Below are 12092 nucleotides of genomic sequence, written 5' to 3'. Positions count from 1 at the left end.
ATATTATTTGGTATAGTTGATAAAAAACTTAATTCTAGACTAAAGTAATGAAAATATAGTATGTGACCATGTGAAATAGTAGTTTCACTTATGGAAATAATGCTCTCAAAATTCTAAGTGTTTCAGAATATCTTTTAGAGATTGCATTTACTCCTGTGCCTAGAACTTATGGAACATTTACAAATGAGACTAAGTTCAAAGTAGGACAACTTAAATGGGGAAGATTCTAGAACTGTAATTTGGAAAGACAGTGAGTCAACAAAACTAAGGATATTTAATCCAGAGAAGACTGTTAGATTTAAAAGGATACTGAGTTGCTACCTTATATTCCAGAGAGCAGAAAAGGGAAGAAAGTTGTGGAGGTTGGAGGAAAATGATTTTGTCTCACAAGAAAACTTTCTAATACTAGAACCATTTAAGCAGAAAAGCGGGTAGGGTAGCTCTATTCAATTAGTGAGCTTCCCATAAATTCAAGGTATTAAGCAACCTCTGCTTACTTGTCAGATATATTTTTTTAAAAAAGACATTTCTGAATAGGATGGATGAATAGATAATTAATTAGATAATTCATCTAAATGTATACTTATAATGCTTTTTTTTTAATACCATTTTCTGTTCATCTTACTGCTTGACTACTTTGACTCCCTTTTAAGAATTGCTAAAGTTTATTGGCATTTACTATTTACCATCACTTTACTTTTACAGGAAAACACGACATGTGAATATCCTACTCTTCATGGGCTATTCCACAAAGCCACAACTAGCTATTGTTACCCAGTGGTGTGAGGGCTCCAGCTTATATCACCATCTCCACATCATTGAGACCAAATTTGAAATGATCAAACTTATAGATATTGCACGGCAAACTGCACAGGGCATGGAGTAAGTTCCATTCTGTTAAATCTCTTGTGAATTCCTTTTGAAAACAATTGAAGATGTTTTAAAGACTTGATACTTCTTTTGGATTGCATTTTAAATTACTGTTCAGCAGTATAAGGACACTAATGACTAGCAATATGATAAAGAAATATAAAGCAGTCTTTCCCTAGTGCAGTCATCAAAACCTACAGTGACGAATACCAATAATTTCATAGTAAATATACAGCTGAGTGTTTCACATTCAGTGATTTAAGTAAGCAGTAGAGACTCAGGAAACAAAAATAGATAAAAAAATAAACTGAACTAAAAGTTATTTAACAATTGTATATATGTATATGTATATATACTTATATGTATATGTAATAATTGCTAATTATCCTTTCAAATCATTTTCACTAAGTGCCCAAATTTTTTATTGCAAATAGGTCATTTAATAAGTTAAAATGAAAATCCTCATTCTCATTCTTTTTGACGTCTTCAGGTTTAGAGAGATATATATGTATATGTGTATATATGTATGTGTGTGTATATATATATATGTATATATATATATAATTTTGTGGCATAATTGAAAATATAGTTAATTTTAAAATTTGCATAGCTTAAAATGGAGAACTGACTTAAAAGATAAATTCTGCATATAACTCTTAAGTGCAAATAAATAGGTAAACCAAAAGATAAAATTAAATTTTGAAAACACATGAAATTCAATGAAGTAAACTAAGCATACTTTAAAAATATCCTAATTTAATATTTTGTAGTATACAAATTGTTTTCACATGCATAGGTTGTCCTTTAATGTTATGAAGTAGATATTTTTATTTTCTTTTTACAAATAAGGAAACAGTCTTTTAAGTGACTTGTATAAGGACACACATTTAATAAATAGCAGAAAAGTTGTTTAACTCAGGATTTCCAATACCAGCATTTTTTCCCTAAAAGCCACTATGCTTTTTTTTTTTATTATAAAATTAGAATAAAAGGATATATGCAGGGGCCGGGTTGTGGCTCATTGGTAGAGTATTTACCTAGCACTAGGTTCAAACTTCAGCACCACATAAAAATGAAATAAAGAGATTGTATCCATCTACAACTAAAAAATAAATATTAAAAAAAAAAATCACTTATAGAAAGTAGGTGTTGGAGCCAGGACTAAAAACTGGACTTTGTTCTTAAGTATTCCCTCTTCACCACCTTCCCTGGCTCAAAACCAGGTAATATATCTGTAATTTTAGATTGTTTACAAACGTATTTTCAGCCAAAATGCTATACTGCATATTATTACTTTATTTAGAACTGTTCTACTTGTCTACTAAATTTAAAACACTCTCACCCTTTCAGATAAGTTGGAATCTGTATCTGTTCAAATCTAAATTTGAGGAGTAAACCATGGCAAAAACAATAAACATTCAGCAAAAAAAAAAAACTTATTTTCTTTCCCCCCACTGATCTCTTTTCTGTTTCTTTAACAGGCCAGGCATGCTCTGTCAGCTCATTTGTATTTGTTCTTTTCTATTTAATATACTTATGCTACAAATGTCCTTAAATTCTCTTTTCAAATATCCTTTCCTTTTTTTAAGACATGCCTTCTCAGATCACTTTAGATAAATAACAGGTCCCGCCCATCATGTCACTCTCAATTGTCCCTACCCTTGTTCGTTTGTTTTGTTGTTTAACACCCAATCCCACATGACTTGCTTTTCTCATTGTCTGCCCCCTTCACTAGAATGCAAACTGTATGAGGGCGGGGCTTTGTTTTGTTTGTTTCTTTATGCCTGGAATGGGGCCTGGAATAGGTACATAATACTTATCTGTGACATGACTACACACAACTCTTTGTTATTGATAGGTTCTTCTTCCAAAAGAGAGAAAAGCCAAATTCTTCTCATATCAAAACTGAGAAATGTCAAAGAAAATAAATAACAGCCAAAGAAGTAATAAAAGTGAATAATAGAAGGGAAAAGGGTTTATGATATAAAGAGGCAGCAAAATATAGTATTATAAGTTGTTTTTAGTGAGACACAGTTCACACTTCTGTAATCCCAGCTACTTGGGAGGTTGAGACAATAGGATCTCAAGTTCAAGGCCAGCATGTGGAATTTAAAATTTCAGGAGCCTGTCTCAAAATAAATTTAAAAGAAAAATCTAGCAACAGTGAAAGGGCAATGAAGTACCAGTGAAAACAAGTGAAACAAGTGACTGTAGAAAAGAACACTATCATATTGGAATTGTGTAGTGTGGAAAATTGTCAGGGAAAAGGTGATATTTTCCCATCACTTTATGGTTTAAAATTATGCAGTCTGTCTACTCCAAACACTTTGTTTACATTTTAAAATTGTTCTCATTCTGTAATGAGTGTGCCTCACACTCAGATTCATTCTCTCTCTCTCTCTCTCTCTCTCTCTCCCCCTCCCCACCATATATATGTATATATATATGTGTGTGTATGTGTGTGTGTGTATACATATATATATATATAAAATATGTGTACATGCGCGCACACACATACACACATTTTCATCAGGTTTATCCTAGATTTTAGTACCTGAAAAAGTACAAATTATAAACTATAGACCCTCTAGCAGAGTTTACTTTTTATTACAAGCTTAAAATTAACCAAATAAAGTACAGTTTCTCCCCCCCCCCCTTTTTTTTGTTCCTTTTTATAAGATGGTTATATGCTTCTGGATACATGTACCAACACATCGTACATTCCTGAAGACTTTGACAGATTGAAAATTCTCCTATTACACTGGCTTTGTGGGAACTGGATTTGTAGATCAGTGTTAAAGCACTCACCTAGCACGTGTGAGGCCCTGGGTTTGATCCTCAGCACCACATAAAAACAAGTAAATGAAATAAAGGCATTGTGTCCAATTACACCTAAAAAATAAATATTTAAAAAAATGGCTTTGTGCCAGGCATGGTGGCACTGACAATTAAGTCCACTTAACAGTGTACTTTTACATAGCCCTCATTTCAGAATAGTCTGCCCCCTGAATGTTTTCTATGTTCTATTTAAAATTATCTTTTTTGACTGTACACCACATTTCATTCTTAAGTCCCAAGGCATAAGCAAAACAGGAATACCCTAACACATTGCTGGGTTGTGGCCACTTAAAAAATAAAATCTTCAATAATTAGAAAAGCAGAACCACTGTGACATTCCAGTAGTGTTATCTTTATTGGTGGGCTACAGACTACAACAATTAATGGGTGACTTTTCCTGGGTGATTTTGTCTTTTTTTTAAAAAAAAAGTACTTCAGAGACAGGAAAGAATATCCTAGGGTCACTTGAACAAAGCCATTCTTACAATTGATAATTATAGATTAACTCTATATTTAGGAGTCAAAATTTATCGAATCTGTTTTATCATCTTCTCACCTGCCAGTCGTTGATTCAGGCTAAGGACCAAGTTATTTTGAGAATATTGTCATTAAAGAAATTTCAGGTATGGTCACTACATCATGCCATTTCTTTGTAGGACTTATAATTTCAGAGGGTATAGTTTTTAATTTAGCTTTACTAGAAAATGTATACCAAATGTTAAATCAGGGAAGCACATAGAGAAAGTCATGGCCTGGTGGTATGCTCACAGAAGCATTATATTCTGAAAATAAGATGATTAAAAAGAATTTTGAGATAAACTGCAACTGGCTTTTTTAAACAATGAAGAGTATGCCTCCTTTATTCATAAATAAACCTTATGAAAGGAAGATAAAAGGTGAATTTTAATTGAAAAGATGATGAACTTGTAAGAGTAATTGAATTCTAATTAGTCAAAGAATACTTAGAGTAAAAATGATTTTTGGAGAAGAGGATGCTGATAATAAGGAAAATGCAAGGTAAAACAAAAAGGCATTGTTTCCACCTGCTAGAATTAGCAGAATGCCTAAATTTTGACAAGATCAAATGTTCATAAAAATTAGAGAAATTGATCACTGGGACATTCTGAATGGGACAAACCACACTGAGGGCATATCTGTAAGAACAGAAAAATGCTTGTTATATCTCCAGAAACACTAGTTTTTGTTCTAAGAGATGTGTTCAGGAAGAGGTGTAATAATTTCATACTGTTAAAATAGTTTGTATTAGTAGAAGAACAGTAAATAAAATATTGGCACATATATATAGTGGAATAACAGTTAAAAGAAATGAACAGTTAAGAGCAATACAATATAAAGTTAATTGAGAAAAGTAGCTGCTGCACAAAACCACTTAAAATTTTTTAAACAGCATTTTTTTTAATTTTTGGATTTTTTTAAAAATGGTGCACACCTATGTATAAAATAAAAGTGTTGAAATAAGAATTAACACATACCAGTTCAGCAGTGGTTGCTTCCAGGAATGACAAAAAGGGATCAGGATGGGGGCAGCTATCATGGAGAAATAGCACTAATTGTTTCTTCCTTTTAATAACAAAAAAGATTTTATAGTTAAATTTTACTTTTATAACTTTTTTATAAGTATAGACTTTGAAAAATGATTAGCAGTAAATCATTAAATGATACGGTGAGACTATGAATGATTTATATATTATACAGTTTTTAATTTCAAGGCAAATTTTATTACAAGGAAATATAAAAGCATTACAAAAATTTCAGAGAATATAAACACAAAGCACCAGTAAACTACCATCAAGAGATATCTTTAATACATCGATGTATGTTATGTATCCTTTCATTAATTGTGTATTATAATACTCTACACTGTGGTTTTGTTATTGGTTTTTAAGTATGGAATAATACTGGGTTTGCCTTCTTCAATCACTCTTATTTTGAACCTCTTTACTGGTTAGTAAATATTATGTTCTGATCACAGTGTTCTACATTCTACTGACTCACTACTCCCTTCTTTTTTTTTAATACCAAGTATGTTCTCCAGTTTTAAACATACACACTGACATGGCCAGGCACAGTGGCACACGCCTGTAATTCCAGCGGCTCTAGAGGCTGAGGCAGGAGGATCTCGAGTTCAAAGCCAGCTTCAGCAAAAGTGAAGCGCTAAGCAACTCAGTGCAGCCCTGTCTCTAAATAAAATACAAAATAGGGCTGGGGATGTGGCTCAGTGGCCAAGTGCCCCTGAGTTCAATCCCCAGTACCAAAAAAAAAAAAAAAAAAAAAAAGATACACTGACATTTATGTATTTAACAATTATATACACTATATTCAGACTATGTACATACAGACTTTATATAATGTACTTTATATAGACTCCCTCATTTACTCTTCAGCAACCCTGTGAAGTAGATGCAATTACTATCCCCATTTTACTCATGAAGAAACCAGAATATAGAAAGGTCACATAACTTGCCCCAGGTAGTTTGGCTCCAGAGAGCAGTCTCTTAACCTTTGTACCATGTTGTTTTTCCAACTTATTTAATTCTTCCAACAACCCCAGTGGGTCTGTATTGTCAAGCTGATTCATCACTCTTCCTGTCTCCTAGAGACTGTCATTACCTCCTCTGTCCTTAGACCTCCAAAACCGTTTTCCAGGAATAGTCCCCTGGTGACCTTGCTGACCATTTCTTTAAGAAAATTGGAAGCACCTGCTATAACACCCATCCACCTACCTGCCTTCATGCCAAGTTGTTTTTCACTAAGAATCAAAGCCAACCACTTCACTGTGGTCCAGATCCCATCCCATTGTGGTCCAGATCCCATTCTCCTCTGCTACTCAGAAAGGTCTTTTTAGTCAATCCTCCTATCTCTTGTTCATCAACAGTTTTTCCTTTGCTCCTGAATTACCTCCCTAAAAATCTTTCTTACAATGCACATTTGGCAGAATGCTTACAGTTGTTAATCTAGGTAGAAGATATATGAGGTGTTTATTGTATGCTTTCAACTTTCCTATATGTTTAAAATTTTCATAATAAATAAGTTGTGAGGGACTCTCTCTTAATACCGCTGTCCTCTTCAGCTATCTCGTTCCTCTTCAATAAAGCCTCTTAAGAAAGAGTTGATACTCACTGTTTAGTTTCTCTCCTCTCTTTTTATCTTGGAACCCACTCCAGTCAGGCTTTGGCCTCCTCCACTCCACAAAACACTTATAATAGTATAGTTACTGATGACCTCCATTTTACTAGATCTAATGGTTAAATTTTTAGTCCTCAGTTTATTTGATCTTTCAGAAACAGAATGTAGTTAATCACATCCTTCTACTTGAAACATGTTCTTAATTGATTGATTAATCCTGTTCTTAATGTCTTGGTATTCAAAATCTGGATAGTATCTGTACCACCTGGCAACTTTTTAGAAATGCTAAATCTTAGTTACCACCCCAAATCCACTGAATTGAAGTCTACATTTTAACAAGATCCCCAAATGATTTACATGGATATTGAAGTCTTGAAGAACAATACATTAAAGTATATTCTCCTTGTTGTCCTACTACTATCTGTTCATCAGTTGGTTTCTCAACCCCCTGGAGATCTCATCTAGTTTAATGGTTTGAAGAATCATCTAAATAACATTTATTGAGCCTGCATACCTGTAATTCCAGTGACTCAGGAAGCTGAGATAGGAGGATCTCGAGTTCAAAGCCAGACTCGGCAACTTAGTGAAGTACCTGCAACTCAGACACTGTCTCTAAATATAAAAAAGGGCTGAGGATGTGGCTGAGTGGTTAAGTAGCCCTGAGTTAAATAACCCAGAACCAAAAAAAATAATTAATTAATTAAAAATAAACAAAATAAATAACATTTATCTGCCAGTCTCCGGTCAGTTCATTTTGTTTGTACTCAAGATTCATACTTAATATCTGCTTAACGTATCTATTTGACTGTCTAATGGGCCCCTCAAATTTAATACATATAAAACTAAGCTGCTTGTCTTTTTCTTTGAGTCCATTCTTCCTATATTCTATTTCTCTCAGCAACTTGCAGTTGTTCTTTGAGCTGTTTACATAGATCAAATATTACAATGATCCATGAATTGTTCTTTTTTTCACAGCACACAGTCATCAACTCTCATTGGGATCTTCTGCTTTTATCTCCAAGACAGAGAACAGTTGTTGCTTAGCAAATAGTGGGCTTTCATTAAATGTGGTTAAAAAAATAAGAAGAAAAACAACCCAGCAAGATAAACATTATCACCTCTATATTATAGATTAGGAATTCAAACCCCTAATCTGTAAATTATAAATGTACCCAAGGTTATATGGCTATTAAGGGACATAAGGATTTCAAACTCAAATCTATGTGCTCAAAACCCATGTTCTTTCTGCCATGCCTGTCTGGTAATGTCACTTAAGTACTCTGGGTTCTTAAATTCCCATATTCATAATTTGGAATTATTGGCTTTTTGCATGCCTCACAAATAAAGAAGTGAGGGTTAGAAAATCAAATAACATAAAAATATTCTGAAAACTTTAAAATGCTATATGAATACAAAAAGGGTGGTGTTTTCTTACAGAAGTGCTTTAGTTTTTGCTTTTGTTTTAAAGTTATCAGTCCACTTCAAATTAATTTTTGTATGTGTTATGACATATCTGTCAAGGTTTATTTTTTTTCCTACATGAATATCCAGTTGTTGCAGCAATATTTGTTATAAAGAGTGTTGTTTCCTCCACTGAGATGCCTTGCTTTTGTAAATAAACAAATGTCATGCCTCTGATTTTATATTTGAACTTGGGGATGTTTGAAATAAACTTATATAAAAGAAAGAATAGCATGGTTTTTGCTATTCCAGACAAAAATAGGATGTGCTGAAAAATAGAGATAGGCAGGCAGTGACACTCTACAGAAAAACAGAGCCTTTGTCCTCATAATTCTATTTAGAAGATGAATGGTATAGTATTTGAAGTCAAGAAATTACCTTATAGTCATGATTTGAATATTTCATATACAAACTATGCCTTGTTTTAATGACAGTGAGTAAAAATTATGTGTACCACCATGAAAAAAAGAATAAAATCAAGAAGGTTTAAAGTTTTCTGTGGGTAAAGACGAGGTTTGGCTCAAACAAGTAGCTTCTGATCTCCTAAGCAAAGCACTTACTTCAAATAGGGGCAGTGAAAATCTCAGGTAGTCAAGTCACATACTACATAAATAAGGTTCCCCAACAGAAGAGACAATCCTATACCCAATATATTAGAAGCTTTGAAGATCAGCAGGCTACTCTCTCACTTTTCTGTAATTTCACAGCTTTATGTTTTTGTTTTTGTTTTGGGTGGGGGATGTTTTGTTCTGTTTTCTTTTTTGTTGGTGTTTTGTTTCTTGTGTATGTGGTACTGGGGTTCAAAACCAGAGGTGCTTTCCCACTGAGCAACATCACCAGACCTTTTTATTTACTTTGAAACAGGGTATCTCTAAGTTGCCCTGGCTGGCCTCAAACTTGCTGTCCTTCTATGGCTGAGATTACAAGTGTGCACCACCACATCCAGCTATTTGATGTTTTGTTTTCTTTTGTTTGTGATACTGGGGATTGGACACAGGGGTGCTTTCCACTGAGCTATATCCCCAGCTTTTTTTATTTTTTATTTTGAGCAGTGTCTCACAAAGTTGCTTAGTGTCTCAAAAGATTGCTGAGGTTAACCTCAAACTTGTGAACATCCTGCCTCAGCTACCCAAGTCTCTGGGATTCTAGGCATGTGCCACTGCACTCCATTCGATATAAATTTTATGATTATGTCATCGATTTCCAAACACATATCTGCTGAGATTTTTTTTTAATGTGTACTTCAGTAAGTATAAAAAAGCCAGATAGACCTTGACTACACCTTTGCTTCACTCCCTATTACAAAAAATTTAAAAACCTCCAAACTTTTCATATGGCAATGCAGTAACTAGAAATTTATAGTCAAGACACTTGAAAAAAGAACACAGTTGAAGGATTTGTATTGTGGGATATCAAAATTTAAAGTAAAACCACAGTATTTATGACAGTGTGGTACTAGCTTAAGGACAGACAAAAATCAATGAAGCAAAATAGAAAGTTTGGAAATAAATCCATAGATATATAGTGATTTTATTTTCCTTTTCTTTACCAAGGTGCCAAGGCAATTCTTGGGGTTGATCTTCTCAAAAAATGTTGCTAGAACAACTAGATATCCATTTGAAAAACATAAACCAGTAACCCTTACCAGACACATGACAAACATTTACTTGAATCAAAGACCTGAGACTACAATGTAAAAATCTAAATCTTCTATAAGAAACAAAGAAGAAAATTATTGTAGTCTTAAGCAAGGAGTTCTTTGGGGTAGGGAATTAAACCTAGAGGCACTTTACTACTGAGCTACATCCCCGGCCTATTTTTATTAGCAGGGTCTCACTAAGTTGTTTAGGCCCTCACTAAATTGCTGGGGCTGGCAATCCTCCTGCCTCAGCCTCCCTAGTCACTAAGATTACAGGCATCCACCATGTAGCAAAGATTTCTTAAGTCACAAAAAGCAAGAACTTATTAATTTAAAACTTATTAATTAAACTAATAAATTGGGGCTGGGGTTATGGCTCAGCAGTAGAGCACTTTCCTAGTATGTGCAAGGCCCTGGGTTTGATCCTCAGCACCACGTAAAAATAAATAAAATAAAGGTATTATGTCCAATTACAACTAAAAAATATTTTTTTAAAAACTAATAAATTGAATTTCATCAAATTTAAAACTGTCTTAAGACTCTATTCTTAAATTGAAAAAATAAGCCATGGACTTAGAGGGAATGTCTGTAAAACACATCATCTGATAAAAGACTGGAGCATATAAAGTATTCTTACAATAAAACATTATCACTCACTGAAAAAAATGGATGTAAGAATCTGGTTGTGCCATGTGTCTATAATCCCAGTTACTAGAAAGTTTGAGGCCAGCCAACAGCTCAAGACTGTCTCAAAAAAAAAAAAAAAAAAAAAAAAAGATTTCAAATCTTTATTATAGAATGTATGTAAATGGAAAATAAGCACAAAGATTTTTTAATTTTTTTTACTTGATCAGAATACCTTTTTTTATTATTATTATTGTTTTAATGTGGTGCTGAGGATCGAACCCAGTGTGTCACACATGCTAGGCAAGCACTCTACCACTGAGTTACAATCCCAGCCCCCCTAAAATTTTAACATAGTTAGACATTAGGAAAAAGCAAATTAAAACTACAGTGCTATAGAACTACACCATTCAGAACGCCTGTAATCAGAACACTAGGTGTTGGCAAGGATGAAGAGCAACTTGGAGCTTTCATATAAGGATTTCAAATGAGACAACCATTTGGGGAAACAAATTGATAGTTTCTTTTAAACTTAACAAATGGGCAATTCTAATCTTACCTAACCAAACAAAAAGAAATAAAAAACATCAACAACAAAGATTTATACATGTATGTTTACAGTATTTTATTCATAATTACTAAAAAACAAAATGTCCAAATGGTACCTATCCAACAGTTAAATGTGGTATATTCTGTGGTATAAGCTGTGGTATATTCATACCCCATAATACTTCAGGCAACCATCAGGTTGATCTCAAAATCATTATGCTAAGCAAAAGAAACCATATAATTCTTTTTATACAAAATTCATAAAGATGAAAATAATCCATAGTGACAAAAAGAATTAACAATGGACATCTGGGGGTATTATTAATTGCAAAAATAGATGAAACTTTTTGGGGTGGTAGATATTCTTTATATTGATTATGACAGGTCATTACACGATGGTATAAATTAGTTGGAACTCGTTTAATTAGACATTTAAAATTGAATCACTGTCTTATATAATTATACTTCAATAAGTTTTATTTTTTTAAGTGAAAGAAGGTAAAAATAAAATGAGATAGAATTTAAGTTCTACTATAAACCACAGCTGAAAAATCTGGAAACTACTTATTGGAGATTTTAATTATTTTTAAAGTGATAAATGATTGCTGACTATGGAGAAGTAGCAGAATGTCATTCCCTTCCATCTTGCTCGCTTTCTACATCATGATTTTCAGGGGAACCAAAAAACATCAAAGTAGAAGAAAGACTATATGACACTGTTACCACTGTCACATCTACCAGTTGAGACAGCTTCTAAATTTTCCAAGGGCAGCTAGGGTGTTAGAGGGAGTCAGCTTGCTGTCCTGAAGTTTGATGAACCTCTGTGTGTTTGTGTAGAATTTGGTGAAAAAAGGCCAAAATGCAAGTGTCTGCTTAGTCCAGGTCTGAAGTTTTAAAAATAGTAGAAAATAGCAGCCAATTAACATGAGCCTAGAAGCTTTCACAAATAGATGAGACTGATAAA

The 12092-nt window shown here is 33.4% G+C and overlaps 1 protein-coding gene across 6 annotated transcripts in view; it reads left to right on the top strand.

Annotated features, from left to right (window-relative positions):
- The window catches only part of BRAF (B-Raf proto-oncogene, serine/threonine kinase), a 189402-nt gene that overhangs the window by 140352 nt on the left and 36958 nt on the right, over positions 1 to 12092 (top strand). For all 6 annotated transcript variants that reach the window (XM_081284997.1, XM_081285000.1, XM_081284995.1 and 3 more), the window contains one exon: positions 706 to 882. In XM_081284997.1, the coding sequence (XP_081141123.1) occupies positions 706 to 882 (177 nt within the window). The remainder of the gene's footprint in view (positions 1 to 705; positions 883 to 12092) is intronic.

The sequence above is a fragment of the Spermophilus citellus genome (assembly GCF_964194105.1).
Source record: "Spermophilus citellus genome assembly, chromosome: 3".
Classification (NCBI taxonomy): domain Eukaryota; kingdom Metazoa; phylum Chordata; class Mammalia; order Rodentia; family Sciuridae; genus Spermophilus; species Spermophilus citellus.
Note: the sequence above shows the minus strand (reverse complement) of the source record. Positions and strands in the feature narration are given on the sequence as shown.